General features: G+C 43.5%; 1 protein-coding gene across 6 annotated transcripts; it reads right to left on the bottom strand.

Moving 5' to 3' along the window:
• Positions 1–6,808: 6,808 nt before the first annotated feature.
• Upf3a (UPF3A regulator of nonsense mediated mRNA decay) lies at positions 6,809–19,031 on the bottom strand. Of its 6 annotated transcripts, none has more exons than XM_051182051.1 (10): positions 18,792–19,030; positions 18,507–18,613; positions 17,184–17,290; positions 15,626–15,724; positions 15,371–15,481; positions 13,664–13,719; positions 13,420–13,575; positions 10,422–10,552; positions 8,643–8,934; positions 6,809–7,333 (listed from the first exon to the last, which is right to left on the bottom strand). In XM_051182051.1, exons 1-10 carry the CDS (start codon positions 18,990–18,992, stop codon positions 7,316–7,318), a joined length of 1,278 nt encoding a protein of 425 aa, XP_051038008.1. In that variant the 5' UTR covers positions 18,993–19,030; the 3' UTR covers positions 6,809–7,315. The 6 variants fall into 6 exon arrangements, with proteins under 6 accessions (XP_051038008.1, XP_051038010.1, XP_051038012.1 ...); XM_051182053.1 differs by having other exon boundaries at positions 17,184–17,266; XM_051182055.1 differs by lacking the exon at positions 15,626–15,724 and having other exon boundaries at positions 17,184–17,266; positions 18,792–19,031.
• Positions 19,032–19,801: the final 770 nt, after the last annotated feature.

Genomic DNA, 19,801 nt, shown 5'->3' with positions numbered 1-19,801 from the left:
AAATATTGTTAACTGTGATTCTTATTTGATAACTGTTATGTAATATATTTTGCTATGCTAAGGTTAAAACCCTTCTTTTTATTTAGACAGAAAAGAGGAGATGATGGGAGATGCCATTATGTATATATGTTTCTCATACTGGTTAATAATAAAGCACTGTTGGCCAATAGGAAAGGAAGATAGGAGGGACTAGGAGACAAGGAGGAAATAGGAAGTAGTAAGGAGGAGTCAAGATGGAGAGTCTGGAGAGAGCTGGACGCCAGCCGCCTGCCCGGTAAGAGAAGGCCATGTGAAAAAACATAGATCAGCAGAAATGGGTTAATAAATAAGGCAGAGCTAGCCAATAAGAAACAAGTAACAGGGCCAACAGCATTGTATCAAATACAGAGTCTCTCTGTGTTATTTGGGGCTGGCGCAGCAGCAGGACAAGACCAGCGGTGGCGGGCGGAAACACCATACACCTTACAAAGTGTGGTTGCAAAGTGGGAATGCTAAAAGTTGTCAAACAGCCATCAATGGTTGCCATAGGGTCCATGCTAATCATTATGCTAAGTGAGGCTGTTTGTCACCTTTGGGGAATGAAGGGCATGTCCTCTGCAGACATTATAGTGCTCTGGAGGGTAGAGGGGACCATACACTGACAGCATCTGAGGTCTGGGGAATCTAACAAGTTCCCAGAAGGTACCAGAGCTGCCTGCTGCTGGGTGGAGAACCCAGTCTAAGTATTACACTGAGGAGGACAGAGTGCTTTTGCTTGAGGTAAAGTTCTGTGGCATATTAAAGCAATGAAAGGTTTGAGAAATAGCTTAGTAGTTAAGAACTACTTGGCTGCTCTTCCAGAGAACCTGGGTTTGATTCCCAGTGCCCAGATTGCTGGGAACCAGGTCAATCCAAGGCTGTGGCCCATTTTCCCCTGCTAGTAGTATATAAGATGCTCTTTTTTTTTTTTCTTTTTCTTTTTTTCCCCCTTTGGCTCAGGGGTGGGGGTGTTGAGACATTGTTTCCCTGTGCAGCTTTGGAGCCTGTTCTGGCACTTGCTCTGTAGACCAGCTGGCCTGGAACTCATGGACAGCCACCTGCCTCTGCCTCCAGAGTCCTGGGATTAAAGGCGTATGCCACCACTGACCATCAATGCTGTACTTCTTAATAAACTTGCTTGACATAAGAAGTAGCTTGTGCTAGACCTCTTGATTCCAAACTTTCCTGTCTTCTCCTTCCAGGTCATACTACCCAAAACTCTGTTCCAGGGGCTCTGACATCTCTTCTGGCCTCTGGGGAAGAGGGGCGCAATCAGGCATGCAGAAATATGTGTGGGTAAAATATCCAGATAAGACAAACCAACAAGGACAGAAAAAAACTATGCCCTACTGGGAATGCAGGCTCTAATCATTCCCAACATCTCCATTCAGGGGACTCCACACCTATCTTGATCACTCTTAGGAATGCTGCCTAGGAAGGCAGGGGACCTACACCCAGCCTGGGGCCAGAGATGGCCACAGCCAGGGCTGTACAAAGTAGTTTGTATTCAACACCCTAACTGATCTCATGACTACACAGGGTAAGTGATTCTATTAGAAAGAGGAGCTAGGTGTTCTGAAGGCCATCCATTTTCACTAGAGAAAATACATGTAGAGGTTGTCAGGCCTTCATGGCTAGGGCCTTTATCTGATAGGATATCTCACCTACAACATAGTCCGGTTGATTTTGTCAGAAAAAAACAGGATGGATAACCTAATGTGGAAACCTTGTAACTTTTTAGGAAGATTTCCCCTAATGATCTGATGAAAGGTAAGAGAAGCACTTTATAATAAAATGTATGGCATGCTGTGGCGACCACCTCGACCAGCAAGGAAGACTCAAAGCTTGGACTCTTCTTTAAGCAGTTTATTCAGGAACCTTGAACAATCTTCTCCCAGCCCCAGCAAGCCCTTAAATATGCTCTCACTGCCCAATCAGCTCATGCCACCTGGCGATCCCGGATAGGCCACAGAAGGAGGAAGCATACCAGATCCATCAAGCACTTCCAAATAAGGCTTGTTTACAGCTAAGCTCGGACTACCTGGCATCCAGCCAGGCTCCATATTGGGGCTGGCTTGTTTACAGCTAAGCTGGATCTACCTGGCATCCAGCCAGGTACCACCTTGGGGCTGTGGCTTCCTACAGTTCCCCTTTTTTGTTTAAAATGCAACAGGCAAGGGTAGAGGTCTGATCTCTGATGAACAAGGGACATTGTAATGGCCCGGCGCCCAGTTATCAGCCAAGCTGGTGCCACACCCGTCCGGTATCTTTTCTCAGAGATGGGGTTATGATACCAACCCATATGCAATCAGACTTGCCCTCCAACCCATATGCAATCAGACTTGCCCTCCATGAAGCAGCTAATAGCTGGCCTCAAGTGCAGTACTACGTCTTGCATCCTGAACATGATGACTGCTTAGCTTTTAAGCACAGTTAACCAAGCCTGAGGTGATTGCCCTGCCTCCAGGGCTGAGAAGGCTTGTGCAATCATGGCATTACTTCTCTGCTGTGTAACCCTTATCTTGCACATACTCCATAAAGCAATGAGACTGACTAGGATAAGCATCCCTCCCAGGGCAAAACCAACTTTCCCTCTACAGGACTAATATCCTTATCTAAAGGCAAAAAAGGTAAATTTAAACTTAAGTTGCTACTAAAAGAAATCTGGGGAAAACTTGGGCAGAATGCCTAATTGGCATGGGATTAGGAAACACCGACAGGATCCCCCATTGTGGATCCGCTTCCATCTCATTGACCAGGACCATCATCATGATCGTCAGCATCAGGTACATCAATCTGCTTGTGAACCTCACCATCTTCAGAGGCAGGAACTCTTCTGGTTAGTCTTTCAGGAATCCACAAAGGTTCTAACTGATCCTGTGGGTAAACACAAACAGACCCTCTCGCCCATGACAACAGAGGGTCAGGACCCTCCCATAGTCCAGAAATGACATCTTTCCATTTTACAAATCCCTTATCAATGGGGAGGACACTGTGATGGCGATCAGCAACTGAGCGCCCACCCACATCCAATTGAAAAAAATTAAGAGTCAGTAGAGCTAGAGATATTCTCTCTTTGGGGGTGTGGCCTTGGCCTATTCCCCTTTTTGTTTTATTAAGCATTCCTTCAAAGTTCAGTGAGCTCGTTCAACAATGCCTTGACCTTGTGGGTTGTAGGGAAGACCATGTCTCAAATCTAACTGTATTTGCTTGCAAAATGCAGAGAAAGATGCAGCAGTATACACTGGTCCATTATCAGTCTTTAATTGCTGCGGCATACCCCACGCAGCCCAAGCTTCTAAGTAGTGGGTAATTACATTTTGTGCCTTTTTTCCATTTAAAGGAGTAGCATGTATCACTCCTGAGCATGTATCCACAGAGACATGCACATACCTTAATGTGCCAAATTCAGCAATATGAGTAACATCCATCTGCCATATTCTAAGAGAGGCCAATCCTTTGGGATTAACCCCCCCCAAGTAGGCAGATGTAAATACACTACACAATTTTTACAAGCCTTAACTATATTGTGAGCGGCTGCGCTGGATATCCTGAAGCGATGCTGCAGGGTCTTCGAATTAACATGAAATTGAGAATGAAATTGCTGCGCTCTATCAATTGGGAGAGAGGCAAATATAAAATGTATCCGGGTACATTTATCCACTAATTCATTTTTCTCACTAATTGGTCCAGGCAATCCAGTATGCGCTCTAATGTGTTGGATATAAAAGGGTTGTGAACGTTTCCAAATAAGCTCTTATAGCTGGGTTACATGTGGCTGAATAGGGTTGTTAGTTTTTATTTTTCCAGCTACTTCCAAATCTTTAACCAAATTAACAACATAATTGGAATCAGAAATTAAATTGAAGGCATAAACTGACAAATAATTGGGGCAGCTTCTCCAATTACATACGTGCCGCACCCAGCCGTAAAAATGGTTACTGCATCCACAATGGGTACTTTACCGGTAACTTTTGGGAAAATAACAGGATATTCCTTAAAAAAGCTCAAAATGGGATGCTTGGGATAGTGGTTATCTATATCTCCATCAAAACTACATTTTAAAATAGCCCATTCATCTAATGAGGCAATTAAAACTTTTATTTGGGCAGCAGAATATGGGGTAATAAGCATTTCAGGCTGACATCCAAAAAATTGCAAACATTGCTGGATCCCCATCAGAGCTAGACTAGCAACGCTGGTCGGATAATGCTCTACAGACTTAGTCACTGAGCTTTTGGGAATGATCCACTGTAACGGTGCCTCCAGCCACAGTACTCCTGTGGGTTGACACTCAGTTGCCAGGATACAAAGCCAAATGGGTTGATCAGGAATGCACCGCATTAAAGACACCGTGCTCAGCCCTTGTTCCACCTTTTGCAATGCCACTTGGGCCTTCTCAGTTAACACCCGAGGAGTTAAATCAGTTAAATCAGGGTTGCCAATTAATATATCATATAAGGGTCTCAATTCTTGATTGGAAAGCTTCAAAAATGGTCCAATCCTATTTATATTTCCTAATAATTTTTGAAAATCGTTTAAGGTTTGCAAGATATCTAATCTTAAAGTAATTTTCTGAGGTACTACGCCGTCCTTATATATCTTGGCTCCCAAGTAATCAATAATATTGCCCTGTTGTACCTTTTCTGGGGCTATATATAGTCCCTTGTTCTCTAAGATCTTTACCAACTCTCCATATGCCTTGTATAGTAATTTCAAGTCTTTACTGGCCATTAAAATACCATCCATATAATGAATACATCGTACCTCAGGATATCTTTCTCTAATTGGAACAATGGCACGACTCACAAAAAGCGGACACATAGTGGGGCTATTAGCCATGCCCTGGGGCAGCACTACCCATTCATAATGCAGATCAGGTTCTTCATGGTTAACAGAAGGCAAGGTAAAAGCAAATCTAACACTATCTTTAGCACACAATGGGATGGAAAAGAAATGATCCTTAATGTCCACCACTATAAGGGACCAATCCTTGGGTAAAGCTGACAGTAAAGGTAAGCCACGCTGCACAGGCCCCATAATTTGCATTTGCTTGTTTATGGCTCTTAAATCATGCAACAACCTCCATTTCCCTGACTTTTTCTTTATCACAAAAATGGGTGCATTCTAGGGTGAAATGGAAGGCTGAATATGTCCTAATTTTAATTGTTCTTGAACTAAAGATTTAGCTGCAGCAAGCTTTTCAGAGGAGAGAGGCCATTGAGGTACCCAGACTGGCTCCTCTGTATTCCAGGTAATGGGAATAATGTCCTCAATGGCCCCTAGGAAAAACCCAAGGCTTGGAACAAAATTCATGTTTAACCTCCTTCCAGACCTCAGGGCAGAAAGACCGCCCTCCAGGGTCATCTAACAAAGAAGTTACATTGTATGGAGGAGGGGGTGGTTCTAGTTCCTCCTCTGAGCTATTTTCCTCTAGACTTTCCCCGGAGCTTTCCTTTTCTGACTTCATGGAACGTTCTTCTTTCAACTGTTCTAACACTTCTTGCCCCTTTTCCACAGCCCTGCAGCACCTTAGATCCTCTAAGCAGCTGTGAACAAGCCTCCATATTGGTCTTGTCCCTGGTCTCAACGTTCCCTGTTCCCAGGCAAAGTCTAGGTGTTTCCCAAGCTTGTCCCAGAAACTGATGGTTAAATTACCAGAAACAGCGTGCTAGGGAGCAACCGTCTCAACCTCCCTGAGGAATCTCTCTAGAGTCTCTTCTTAATCTTTAAATTCTTAGAATGAAGCAGCTCATTCAGAGCCAAAAAAAATTGGGTGCGATTGAGAAGCGCCCATGGCTAAACTTGCAAAGTTTCCTTTTAAGCTTTTACTTTCTGTTCCCGCTCCCTCTTTGCCTACAGAGAGGAGCAAAATACCCACCTTACCTGGGAACTTACCAGTGCACTGTCCTGACTGCAGAAAGTTCTGAGTCTTCCAATGAGAGGGTTCCCGTACCGGCCACCACTTGTCGCTACCGCCTCGACCAGCAAGGAAGACTCAAAGCTTGGACTCTTTTTAAGCAGTTTATTCAGGAATCTTGAACAATCTTCTTCTCCCAGCCCCAGCAAGCCCTTAAATATGCTCTCACTGCCCAATCAGCTCATGCCACCCGGCGATCCCGGATAGGCCACAGAAGGAGGAAGCACACCAGATCCATCAAGCACTTCCAAATAAGGCTTGTTTACAGCTAAGCTGGGACTACCTGGCATCCTTGGGGCTGTGGCTTCCCACAGCATGCTTTTGTGTATATGCATGTGATGGACCTTGGTAACCATTTTTCAGGCACCATCTACCTAGTTTTGGAGACAGGGTCTCTCACAGGCTAGACTGCTCAAACCCCAGGGTTCTTCCTCACAGCACCTCCCCAGTAATGAGATTCAAATGTGTACCACTGTGCCAGCTGTTTTTTAAAAATATGCGTTCTAAAGATTGAACTTGAGTCCTTATGCTATTCCCCAACTATTCAACAGTGTACTGACACCCTGTGAATACTAACTTGAAGGGCATCGGGTAGTCATTAGAGTGCCACCACCCGCAATGTGGCTTTTCAGTTAAGGAGCCCTAATTTAGAAGAAAGAGCACAGATACCCTGACCTTTTAGCTGTTGCAGGTTTTTTTGTTTGGTTTTGGTGATTTGGCTAATCTGACTGGCTGGTTTGCTCTGAAGGGTCCCTACCCCACCCCCACCCCCACACATACTCTTGCCACTGGTCATATAGTTCAGGCCATGATGCCCATCTAGCTTTTACATGGATGCTAGGAATCAGAACACACACCAGTTACCCAGAGTCACCTCCTCAGCCCTCCTGTCCCTTTTATTTGAAAGGTGTGGTCCTGTGTGTGACATAAGGGATGGTGTGCTCAGTGCATAGGGGACACCCAGTGATAATGCACTTTAGGGGAACAGCGATGTTTTCAGAGACCCTCTGTCAGGGACAGTGGAGCATCATAGCCCCAGACACCATCACTTCATTCACACAGCCAAAGTTGTCTCTGGGAGAACATAGCTTTACATTAAGGATAAGAATAGCTTTGTGAACAGGCACAGGTATACAGCTTTTTAAAATCCAGAGTTTTGAGCTGTTACTTTTTTTAAAGAGCAGGAGGGAGTGTTGGCTTGTCATAATCTAGTGTCTGTCTGTCTCTGATACTTGAAAATATACAAAGCATTAGATTAAAAAAAAATATTTGGATTATTCTTTGAACTTGTGACAGGGAAAATTGGTCTTGTTGGTTCAAATGCCTGGTTAGCCACATAATCACACGGAGAGTCTCTCTTCTTTGTTTTGGCGATATTTAGACAGCTGTCAAAACCTGCAAGAAATTCCAAAAGGTAAGCCCTTAAAATACTTTTTCCCTTGCTAAATTATCATACAGAATAAGTATTAAAGAGGAAGGAAATGATGTAAAAAACCTTAACTCTGGGCAGAGATATATAGCTCAATGGTGACATATGGTTTTAACAGTATAATGACTGTAGGTTCAATATCCAGCATTAAAAATACATTTAAAAACAAAACGCCAGGAATGGTGGTGCATGCCTTTAATACTAGTCCTAAGAAAGCAGAGGCAGGTAGATCTGTGGGAATTCAAGGCCATCGTGGTTTACATAGTAAATTCCAGAATAGCCAGAGCTACATGAAGAGACCCTGTCTCAAAAGAAAAAAAACAAAATAAACAAACATATACAAACAAACAAGATAATAAATCATAACTTCATATAATGTCGGTATTTTTGTTGCTGTTGTTAACCTATGACCAAAAGAACTGGTTATCTTGAGAAGAAACACTAGTATAAGTAGACAGAATACAATATTGTAGTTTTTACTAAAGGTTTAAAAAGGGGGCTGGGCTGGGCACAGTGGTTCATGCTTTTACTATCAGTACTCAGGAGATGAGTTCAAGGCCAGCCAGGAATGTACAATGAGATCCTGTCTAAAACATTTAAAAAAAAAATCCCCATGTAATTTGTAAAGCATAAAGTGAAAGAGGAGTGGCAGTCCTCTGTTAACCTCATTCCTTTTCCCTCAGCTCTCACTCCCAAACACTGGCTTTCCAATGATGAGCAGCCTAAACATGGACCAGTGGGAGTAACACCCTAAGTAGGTCTCTGGGAAAATGTGACCAAACAGAAGTGAACTTCACACTTCTGAAAAAACATCCCATCACTGGACTCAAGGGAATCTCACTGCTATACTCACACTCAGGCAGAACTGTCCCATGAGCTATGTATGAGACTATTGATTAGTCAATGACACCCAAGAGATGCTGTTTCCCTTATGACTCTAAGGCTACATTTTACAATATTCATCTCAAGTAAATGATTTTTGCAAAACACTTTTTCCTGGTAAATAAAAACTTGATTCTTTAAAAAGATGATAGTGTTTTATTCTGAATTTAGTTCCAAGTTCAGTGTACCCAAGGTGAGCAAGAATGCTCTAGAATATGAGAGACTTTCAAAGCCGGCCCACATGGGTGTTTGAGCTGACACAGACAGAGTGTGACCCTGAACCTAGGCAGAGTTTTCTTGTCTACTTTCTATCTGGGGAGAAAAATTATGAGTCTGCAGAGGCACACTGTATATTTCTGGCACAGGGAAGGCGGGCCCAGTGGACTACAGAACCTTGTTTCCTGGGCGTTCCTTTCTCAGTCCCAGGCTGTCATACTCCTTCTGCTCCTTGCTCCTTCTTTCTGCCTTGTCCATAGGGACACTCCCATCCTGGCTCCCTTTTTTCCCTGTACCCTGGGTGAAGCCTTTCCCCCACTTGGGTTCGTCTTCATTCCTTCTGGAAAACCTGGCAAACTCAGAGTGAATGCTGTGCTTCCTGCAACCATCTGGGTGACATCTTGGAGTCTCAGGTTCTTTCTCTCGAAATCTTTTGTCCCTTTGCTCTTTATCACTGCCATCCTGTAACCTGTGAGTCAATACAAAGGGTCAATAACTAACTGAAGGCAGGTGGCTGATTGTCTCCTTTCTAGACTCTGAATGGGGTGTGTGGGAATTGAGCCCATTGTTGCTACAGTGCTGAGTTTAGCAGCAATGGGCTCATAGCAAGCATCTAACCAAATATGGACAAATAATATCTGCCGCTATATCTGAATGACAGGTATACTATGACATAATGCTGAGGTATGTAGATACGTTGTTCTAACTCTCCCAAAGTAAATGTGATTCCCATTTTACAGCTGAAACAAGTGATATTGCTAGGTCCCCTGACACGTGTCTGTGATGCTCTAAGCACAGTCAAATGAACTGAAGATGAATAATGCTGGGTGGACTAATTTATGTGTATCAAAAAGTTAAATGAGCACTCCTTTAATCCCAGCACTGGAGAGGCAGAGGCAGGCAGATTTCTGTGAGTTCAAGGCCAGACTGGTCTACAGAGTGAGTTCTAGGACAGCCTCCAAAACAATAGAGAGAAACCCATCTCAAAAAACAAAACAAAACAAAACAAAAAAACCAAAAAAACAATTAAAAAGGTTAAATGAATAGTGAGTAAGTATATGGCTACTTGGTTTTTTGGTTTCTTGAAGTCTTTGCCTCCTTGAACCATGGGTACGAGCCACCGCCATATTCCCTCTGTGGCTTATCCACATGGGAGGCCTGAGAACAAATGAGGACTATATGACAATAAAAACAGGTACTGCTGTACCATAAACAATGACGCTAAAATACTACAACACAAACCAAAGTGTAAAGATTACAAAGTTGATGATCCATCAAGTGATAGAAACCCTAGGTCAGACAAGCCTGGGTGTGCATGGCAGATTTGATACTCAGGGCAAGGGGCTATGCCTGCTAGCTTCATGGCTGAGCTCCTCCCATGAAACCATGCCATGAGCATGTAAAGATAAAGAAGTAAGAGCAACAGAAGACAGAACCAAGGAGGGGAATTACAATACTTGAGGCCTATTGCTCCATCACAAAACAAAAACAAAAAACAAAACCTAAGCAAACAAGAAAATAAAACCCAAAATTGGCCAGCCCTAAAAGATGGGACTCTGAAATCTGTAGTTGTAGGTAACTGAAATTTAACCACGGATAAAACTGTAGGAGAGCTGAAATAAACGTGGGTGGGAAATCTCAAAACACAAAGGAAAACAGTTAAGTAGGTATGAATCACACAGAAAGAAAGACATGGAGGGCAGACCCTGGAGATGTAAGTCCAGGAAGGAAGTCTAATGGAGGAAAAGGAAGAGAGGACAGGTTAAGGAAACAATGAGAACCATCTCTGATTTGAAGAACTACTAAACTCCTGGCATGGTAAACAGAAACACACATGCTAGCATATTCTGGCAGGATTCTCAGACTCCAAGGGCAATGTGCAGAGTGCACATTGCACAGATGCTATGACACCACACTGGGGGCAGGAAGTAGTCATGGAAACAAGAGCAGGCTCACCTCTCGGCAGGCATCTCCAGCAGGCCTTCCACTGGCCAAGCTCGCTGCTTTTCATCTCCAATACCAACTGAGTCACCTCTTTCTTTGGATTTCTCTGAGGTTGCTTCTTCTGTTTCCAGCTTTTTAAGAAGCTGAGAAATTGTAACGTTAATAAAATATTACTCATTGCTGAATTATAAAAGAAAATGTTAAATAATTAAAATTATATACCAATCAAATGTTTAAATAGCAAAGGAATTGTTGTAAGTCAAAAAAATAAAAAAACAAAAACAACCCCCACCCAGCTGTTTTGGGTTTAATACATATGATACTGTCAATAAAATCTTTAGAATCAGGAAAATTGATGTAGGACTGTTAGAATAATGGCATCCAATTTAAGAAAAGAGCAACATAAAACAAAATGTATAGAATGACCCAAGTTTGATTTACATGTGAGTACCCACATACCCTGCTAATGAAGCCAGATTCTGAGAGACACCTTATGTTGTTATGTCCTTGCGTCAACATTAAAGTGTCCTTACATAAAGTCACCATACAAGTTAATCTCACACTCATTGCTAGTGCGAGTATTAAATTTTCCGCTTGGCCTCCAGGTAGAGGTCCTATTTTAGAAATGGGTCATGTCCTTGGGAGCTCTATTGTGCCCAGTGTCTTCCTCCTTTGTCCTCTAATTCCTGTCTATATGGCATGAATCGCCTCTACCAAACAAACCCATACCCTGACACCCTGCCAAGCCATAGGCACAGGAATGGAGCCAGGGCTTATGAACTGAAATCCTTGAAACTATGTACCAAAACAAACCCGGCTCCATTTGTTACTATCAGGTATTCTGGCTATGGCTGCATAAAGTACAAGAAAGAAGGAAAAAATGGTACCGGAGAGTACCATGGCCATGACTGATCCTGACCATGTCAGTTCACGAGAACTTGTTTGGAAAAGTTTGGAGACACTGGCTAGAAAAGTCATAGAATGTCACTGGCCCAAAGGACAATTCTGAAGCTAAGCAAGGAGGTTAATGTCTACAAACCCAGCATTCAGAAGGTTGAGACAGGAGGACTGCCAGAGATGCACTGAGCCTGTGCTATACAGCGAGGGCAAGCCTAACACGAGTTCTTGAGACTCTGTCTTAAAAAACAAAACAAACAAACAAAAAACAGTGGCTAAGGACTTGTAGCTCAACTGCTAGTGTGCTTGTCTAGCAGGTATAACGACCTGGGTTTGATCCCGGGCACTGTATAAACTTGGTGTGGTGGCACAATCCCAGAACTCGGGGAGCAGAGACAGGAGGTTAAGAAGTTTAAGTCCAGTCTCAGCTACATAGTGAGTTTGAGGCCACCTTGGGACACATGAGACCCTGCCTCTAAATGAATGAATGAATAAATTAATCTGAAAAGTAATTTAATGTCATTTGCATATATACAGTGATTTCAAGGCCAGCCTTAACAACATGAGACTGTCTCAATAAGAAAAAAATAAAAATGAATAAAATAACATAAGGCCAGGGGCAGAGCTCAGACAGGCACCTGTCTAGGGTGCAAGAGGACCTGGGTTCAGCCCCTAGCACTAAGAAGCAATAATTATATAAACAAATAGAAATAAACAAAACAAAGAGCCATAAAGGGCAATACCAGGAGGAGTGTAGACAACTAGAATGCCAACAGACAGGCACAAGAGCTCCAAAGGAAATAAGATCACAAGCTAGGATCACAAGCTACTTGTGTTAGAGAGATGGCTCAGAGGTTAAGAGCACTGATTGCTTTTCCAAAGGTTCTGAGTTCAATTCCCAGCAACCACACGGGGGTTTACAACCATCTACAATGAGATATGGTGCCCCCTTCTGGTGTGCAGGAATATATGCAGGCAAAAGGCTACACAGATAATAAAAAAACAAATCTTAAAAAAAAAAATAATGAACTAAGTAATCTGATGGAGGAAATTTCAAGACAGCATAGTGTTCAGTATATGGCATGGTTACTGCTGGCTTCTTCTGACCATATTTACAGTAGGAATTGATAGGGAAAAAAAAGAATAGAAAGACTTGAAAATTCTGCAATCTGGTCAAAAAAGTCACTGTAAAATTGGAACTAAGGAAGGTATAGTTTCTGAAGGGATTACCACTTTTAAAAAATAAATCAAGGTGACTCCAAAATTTATGTTCAAGGATAAGTTACTGGGGAAAAGGATTTCTATTTTTGTTTCCACAGAAAATGAAAAGATGTGGATTCCTTCCAGACTAATGTGGTTTGATCAAGCCAGACCACCTGAAACAGAGTACCAGGTGATCCTACATTCAAAACAGCTGGACAAAGCAGCCTTACAGACTACAGCCAGGATTTCTGAATCTTCTTCGAATCCCCCATGACAGCGCCCCTTACCAGCAGAAGTAGTTTGGAAAGAACGAAGCCCAAATTCCCAAATATTGTCTATAAATGTTTGTTTTCATTTAAATGGACTTGGTTATATAAAATAAATAAAAAAAATAGTTAAAAATAAAAAAAAAATAAATCAAGGAGTTGGGTGTAGTGGTGCAGGGAGACCTCTGTGAGTTCAGTCAAGCATGATCTGCAAAGGGAGTTATAGGACATCCAGGGAAAAACTGGACATGAGGCTGAAACCTTTGTGTCCTGCCTCAGCATCTCAGCACTCAAACTCGCATCTGAGGCTCAACACTAGGCAGCACCACCCATAGGTAGTTCTCAAGGATGTGTTTTCACTCAGGAAAATCTAAGCCAGGGACACTTCGGGTGTTGTGACCCATTCCACATTAGGAGGCCAGAGCCTCAGACCTTCCCCACCTCAGTACACACAGGTTGTATAAGAATGCCCGAGCTTCAGGGGAATGCCTGAGGCCACTGCTGTAGAATGGATATAAAGAACTGATGAAGGGCTGGGTTAACTGAAAATGCTTTATGATTTTAAAGAATTAGAATACTCAGATGGCACCATCACTATAAGACGACACTCAGGGGGAGAAGAAGAAATGCTTCCTCAAAATTACCTTAATCTTCACTTCCTTCTCAGCTCTCTTCTGTCTATCGGCCTCTTTCCGTTTGCAGCTCTCCTCTTCTCTCCTTTTCCTCTTTTCTTCTTCCCGTAAGCGCTTCTTCTCCATCTCCCTCCTCCTCCGCTCTTCACGCTTTTCTTCTCGAATTCTCTGAGGGTACAACCAAACACATATGTAAATTTTGTAGATGGAAACAGTGGACACAGGATAGATATTCACCAGGTAAGACATCACCTACCTGTTTTTCTAGTTTCCTGTTTTTTATATATTCCAAGAGAGGTGTGGTTCTTCTGGCTAAAGAACAAAATTGTAATGCGTTACATGTCACTTCTAGATTGTAATTTATTTTAGGTACTTGTTTCCAATTTAATAGTAAAATATGTATAATAGGGAAAGAATATTATCTATAAAATTTATATGAGCATGCACTGTGCCCAGTGGCAATCTTACTCTATTATTACAAATTTAAGTAATTTGCATACAGTAGGCATGCCATTCTTTTAAACTTATTAGCATATATCAGTTATACACAACAATGGGTCATTATGACATTTTCATATTGCATATAATTATTTTGATCACATTTACACTCTGTGGCCCACTCTTGACCTCTCCTGGTCCTGCAGGCCGCTTTCTCTTCCCAGCCCAACCCTCCTGCTTCCTAGGTCTACCTTCCATGTTGTTGTTTGGTAACTGTTTATAGTACTATATATAGGTAAGTGGTTATTTACAGGGGCAAAGGCAACACATGATTCTTTTTCTTAAAGTAATCAAAAAATATTGCTCACATAGTTGGCAAAAAAGTAGTATGTGTGTGATAGATTAAGCTTCTCAAATATTACTAATATCTTTTTATACTTCTGAAGAATCACAAATAATGTTTATATGTTTTCTTTGATTTACTCTGATGCCATACAAACTGTCAGATATTTTGCTTTTCCACTTTTTAGTGTTTTTTTTTTTCTAAAGGTTTATTAGTTTTATTTTATGAGTGTGCTGTTTGCATGCATGTCCATGTACCATGACTAAACCTGGTACCCGTGGTGGTCAGAACAGGGTATCAGATTCCCTGGAACTGCTTAGCAATGGCAGTGAGCAGCCACAGCCACAAGGGTGCTGGAAAATGCTCAGTCCTCTACAGAAGCAGTCAGTGCTCTCAACCACAGAGCCATCTATAATACAAAGCCCTAGTAATACAAAGTCCTTAACACATGCCACCCTATTCAAAAATCCAGACTCTGAAATGCTTCAACCAAAGCTTTGAACACTGACATAAAGACACAGTGGAAAAGTCTACATGTGATTTTATGAGATAGGTCAGTCAAACAGGGATGCATTACAAATGTTTTTTGGACTGTGTGTTTAAAATACACAGAAAACACAAATTTTACCTTTAGACTGGTATTCCATCTCCTCAATACATACATATATATATATATATTTTCCAAAGCCCCAAAAAGAACATTTCTGGTCCTTATCATTTCAGATAATCAATCTTTTTAAACTTAGTAAGACAAGAATAACGTGACATTAACTCTAAATATGGGAGTTTAGGAGGACTGCATATGGTACTACTGACCAAAAGCACCCATTCCACTTGTCTGAAGACGAGGTCCACAGCTTCTCCTTCCTTAACATCACCTCTCCTCCTCCTCACCCTCATATCTGGTTGAGAAGTCAGGTGCCCTGGCATGCTGCAGGCCTACAGGTGTCTCCAGGGGACTATCCCCAAAAGGAGGAGTTCCATGGCCTCCAACGTATGGACACATTCATCAACAAAGGCTCAAAAACATTTCACCTCCCCATCACTCTTTTGTCCAAGGCACAAAATACTATTTCTATCAAGCCTGTAACAAAAGGAAATTTTACTCTGGCCTTGAAAAAAGGAGAGTGAAATGCACACTCCATTAGTAAGTGTCTCAATAAAGAAATGAAGAAGACAGACCAAGGAGTTCTCTTGTCTTCACTTCTATCTCTCCCAGAAGTGTCTCAGGACTAGCACTGGTTTTCTCTTCCTCCAGACTGTATGTTTCCAGAAACTGTTTATATTCTGGATCTGTAAATTTAAAACAGAATGCATGAATACATGCATGAATGAATGCATGAATGAATGCATCCCCCTCTCCACCTACAGGCAATATTTGGCCAGCACATTTAGCTTGGGGGGGGTATTCTATATCGGCCTTTGAAAAGGTCTCACCATCTTCGATGCTCCCGGTCTTGGCATCTTTTTTCTTCAGCTTCTTTTTGGCGATCTTCTGGAATGGAGCAAACTCCACCACGGCAGGGTACTCCAGCCCTTTCATGGAGACATACTCCAAACATCATTATGAAACTCTACTATATCCGCCTTGGGAAACAATTACCCAACTGACATGGAGCTGAAGCATGGGGGTGACAAGGTAACTGCTTTGAGAAGAGCAGAGGACAAGGGATCAAGTCTTACTACATGACATGGCTCTGCGGGGTCATTCCCAACCCCAAACTGCCCAACTGGAAAAGGGAGGGGCCCAGCTACTCCATATCACTTCCAAATAATTTATGAATGGAGTATCACCAGTCAGTTTTGTTTTGTTGTTTGTTTTTTGAGGGTCTTTTTGTTTGTTTTTTGTTTTGCTTTTTTTTTTTTTTCAAGAGTATGTTGAATCCTCAGGGACAGGAGCTACAGACAGTTATGAGCTGCCATGTGGGCACTGGGAATTAAACCCAGGCCCTCTGGAAGAGTAGCCAGTGCTCTTAACTGCTGAGTCATCTTTCCAGCTCCACATCAATTTTAATTTCAAGATGTTATGGGCTAGAGAGAGAGCTCAGGGGTTAAGAGTCTATGAAGTCCTTGCAGACGACCTGGATTTGGTCCTAAGCACTTCACATTAGGTGTCTCACAAACACCTGTAACTCCAGTTCCAGGGAATCAGATGCCTTCTTCTGGCTTCTGAGGGTACCTGCACACACATGGTATATATACATGCATTCAGGCATGCATACATAATACACCTAAAATAAAAATAAAAACTTAAAAAGAATAAATGTTAAGATGCCAATTAAACTACTGAAGTGTTATTTAGGCTCCAGGAAATTATTTTGCTTAAAAGAGATGTAGGGCTAAAGGGTTTAAAGACCTCAAACATGAGTGTTATGGTCTATGCAAGGTTTGTTTCAAACAAAAGTGAAAAAGAAAGCAGTAAGGACTGACTATGTTGTCCTATGGGAAGGAACATGTTCTCTGAGAGACATGTTCTCTGTTACTAGTCTTTAACCAACACTTGGAACACTGTACCTCTGAATTAAACCACTGGGCAGTATTACTTTAAACCCTGTCAGTAATGCAACTGCTCTGATACTATAACTTGAACTTACTTGGAATACATTTCATGCTAACCTCAACAACTGTGCAGAATGAAGATAGGAACACGAAGGGGCTGGGGCTGGCAAGAGAGCTTAGTGAGTGATGGTACTTGTTACTAAGGCTGATGACCCAAGTGAAACCCTGGGACCCATATGGTGAAAGGAGAGAAATGGCTTTGACAAGATGCCCTCTGATTTCCACAATTACAACATGACACAGAAGTGTACACACAGACACACAGGTGTACACACACAGATCCACAGCGGTACACACACACAGAGGTATACACTCAGGAGGATACACACACAGACACACAAGTGTACACACACAGAGGAGTGTACGTACACACAGAGCAGTGTATATACACACAGAGCAGTACACACACACACACACAGACACACACACACCTCACCTTTATTGCCGATGAAGATATATCCATCAAAGCGGTCTCTGAACAGAAGGATGTCATCAGGGTTCCGAAAATTGATGTATGCTCTTGAGTAGAGATGAGGATAGAGACTGAAATACAAGGTAACGATAAAAACGCTAAAAATAAAATTGCACAACTCCCTTAGCCTTGCCTTATTTATTTTTTATTAATACAGAAAACACTTTTCATGCCAAAGAATCACTTCTCAACTAATTATAGCAATCTGGATATTCTTTAGCAGAAAACAAAATAAAACAACCATTAACTGAAGTCTTGACTACTCAGGACTGTCTCTACTGTACATAACTAAGGTTCAAATGCTAGACTTCAGCCAGGTGGTGGTGGCACACGCCATTAATCCCAGCACTGGAGAGGCAGAGAGAGGCAGGAGGATCTATGAGTTTGAGGCCAGCCAGGTATACAGAGGGAGTTCCAGTCAGGGCTACATAGAGGAAGCCCTGTCTCAGAAAACAAATACTAGACTTCAGAAGTCACCCAAAGGTCATGGATATTTTTAGTCATTCCTGGTACATCAAGAACAAGACTAGTCTTGGCTCCCTCATGGATGAGGGTGTTATACTATGAGGTTCTTTTCGGACGGGTAGTACAGATGCGTTGGTACTTAGGAAAAAATGAAACTACTCTCCCGATCTCAGACACATTTCTTTTCACAGGTGGGGACTCTTCGATTCTATTTCACAGAGAATAGTAAATGTCTGAGAAGTCTGTTCATAGGGAGGGTGCCAGTTACAAAGAGGGGATGGGATTTTATCGTTTACTCCCTGTTGTTTTACTTTTCTCAACTTCAGCCACCTGAAAACTACCTGCGCTTTTTACCCGTTTAGCAATTACTTATATTTTTATTTGAAGACTTTCCTTTTTCTTTTCTTTTTTTTCTTTCTTCCTTTTTTTCTTCCTTTTTACAAAAACAGGTATCCAAAAGTTAACTGCATACGACATAAATGAGAACATAAAAGGACACAAAAAAATAAAAATCGTAAAAAATGGCGAATCCCAAAGGCATGACTTCTGCCAGCCCTGTTGGTGCCACCGCCTCAGGCAGAGAACCTGTCTGACTGGGTGGTGGTGCGGACAGTGGCAATTCCTCCCGGCTCAGCTACAGGTCCCTCACCAGCGAAAACACTCCAGACTTGGAGTGCACTCTGGTTTTTCCAATTACACAACTTACTAAAAGCTACGTGGAGGAAGGCATGCAAGCACAACGGGCCAGAAGCACGGTGCCACCACACCAGGGCACCACGGCTCCGTATGTACAGAGTGACGCGGTGGCTTGCCGGTCCTCACCTGAAGTCCGCAGCTACCACCTCGAAGTAATCGTGCGCAGGCAGGGGGCGCAGTTGCTCTTCCAGCTGCTCTTTGGTGAGGCCTGGTGGCAGCCGCCGGAGGACCACCTGGGAGGGCCACGGCTACACATTTAGATGGGGCGGGCCCGCCCCGCCCACCGACCCCGCCCCATAGGCGAGCACGCCGCACCGCTCCACTCAAGCCCCGCCCCTCGGGCTGGGAGCTATCTTCTCGCGAGAACGGCTGGCCCCGCCCCCACGGGAGAGCGTGAGGCTCCGCCCCCACCTTGCTCAGGGCCGTCCTCTTCTCCTCGCGAGGCTTGCCCGCCCCGCTGTCACTGAAGGACGGGACTGGGGCCACCGCGCTGTCCCTCCGCGGCGACTCGCGGCGGAGCGGGACCTCCGGGGCCGACAGCTTCTCTCTCCTGCTGGGGCCCCGCGCAGACAGGGCCGTGCCCAGGCCTCCGACGCCCTCTTCCGAGCGCATCCCCACCCGCCGCCCACCCGCCTCCTCCGCGACAACGAAGCCTCGCGAGGACTAGGCGGCCCCTCCCTTGGCATTCGATGTCCATCGTCCCCTCCCCGGCCCCGACGGGGGAAGGGGGCGGTGCCAGTGCAGCCCCGAGCTGGTGGCGGGCAGCCTGGCCATCCCTGGATGCTCGCAGTGCTCCATATTGACCCGTGTGCTCAGTACAGCCTTTTCCAAAACATCCTCAGTACCCCACGACAGCGACCCAGGAAATGAGTGCTGTCACACTGTGCGTGGAGATGCGCGCTCCTCCGGACACCCTGTGGGATGCTGACCCGTGATGTGCATGGCATCCACGATAGTCTGGGACTGACTGGGAGGTCCCAGGAGCCCAGAGCAATTTCTGGCCCCACTCAAAGTCACTGGGACAGCACCGAAACTAAAAAGCATACAAGCAACACAGGTTTCCCAAGTGCTCAAATTTTACTTCTTCACCGTTGGCTGTAGTTTTTAAGCTATAGCACCCTTGTCTTGAGAGAATGAGTAAATTTCAGAAATGTGGAGATTTAGTTTAAGTGCATCCAGGCTTCACAGTGACAGTGACATCCTGTGACTTTCTCGAAATGTGACATTTTAAATAGGCCGAAGACTCAAGCATCAGCGTCACAGTCCCCTACATGGCCCTCTGTAGCAGGCTGAACCAGGAGTGTCATTGAACGTTTAACAGGTTTTTGAAGACTGGGACTTTTATGATTGTTCTGTATTTTAAATTGTATTATTAGCGTCCTGGGGGAAAAAACAAGGGAAGGTTATGGTGCCTATGGTTT

The sequence above is a fragment of the Phodopus roborovskii genome, unplaced genomic scaffold (assembly GCF_943737965.1).
Source record: "Phodopus roborovskii unplaced genomic scaffold, PHOROB, whole genome shotgun sequence".
Lineage (NCBI taxonomy): Eukaryota > Metazoa > Chordata > Mammalia > Rodentia > Cricetidae > Phodopus > Phodopus roborovskii.
Note: the sequence above shows the minus strand (reverse complement) of the source record. Positions and strands in the feature narration are given on the sequence as shown.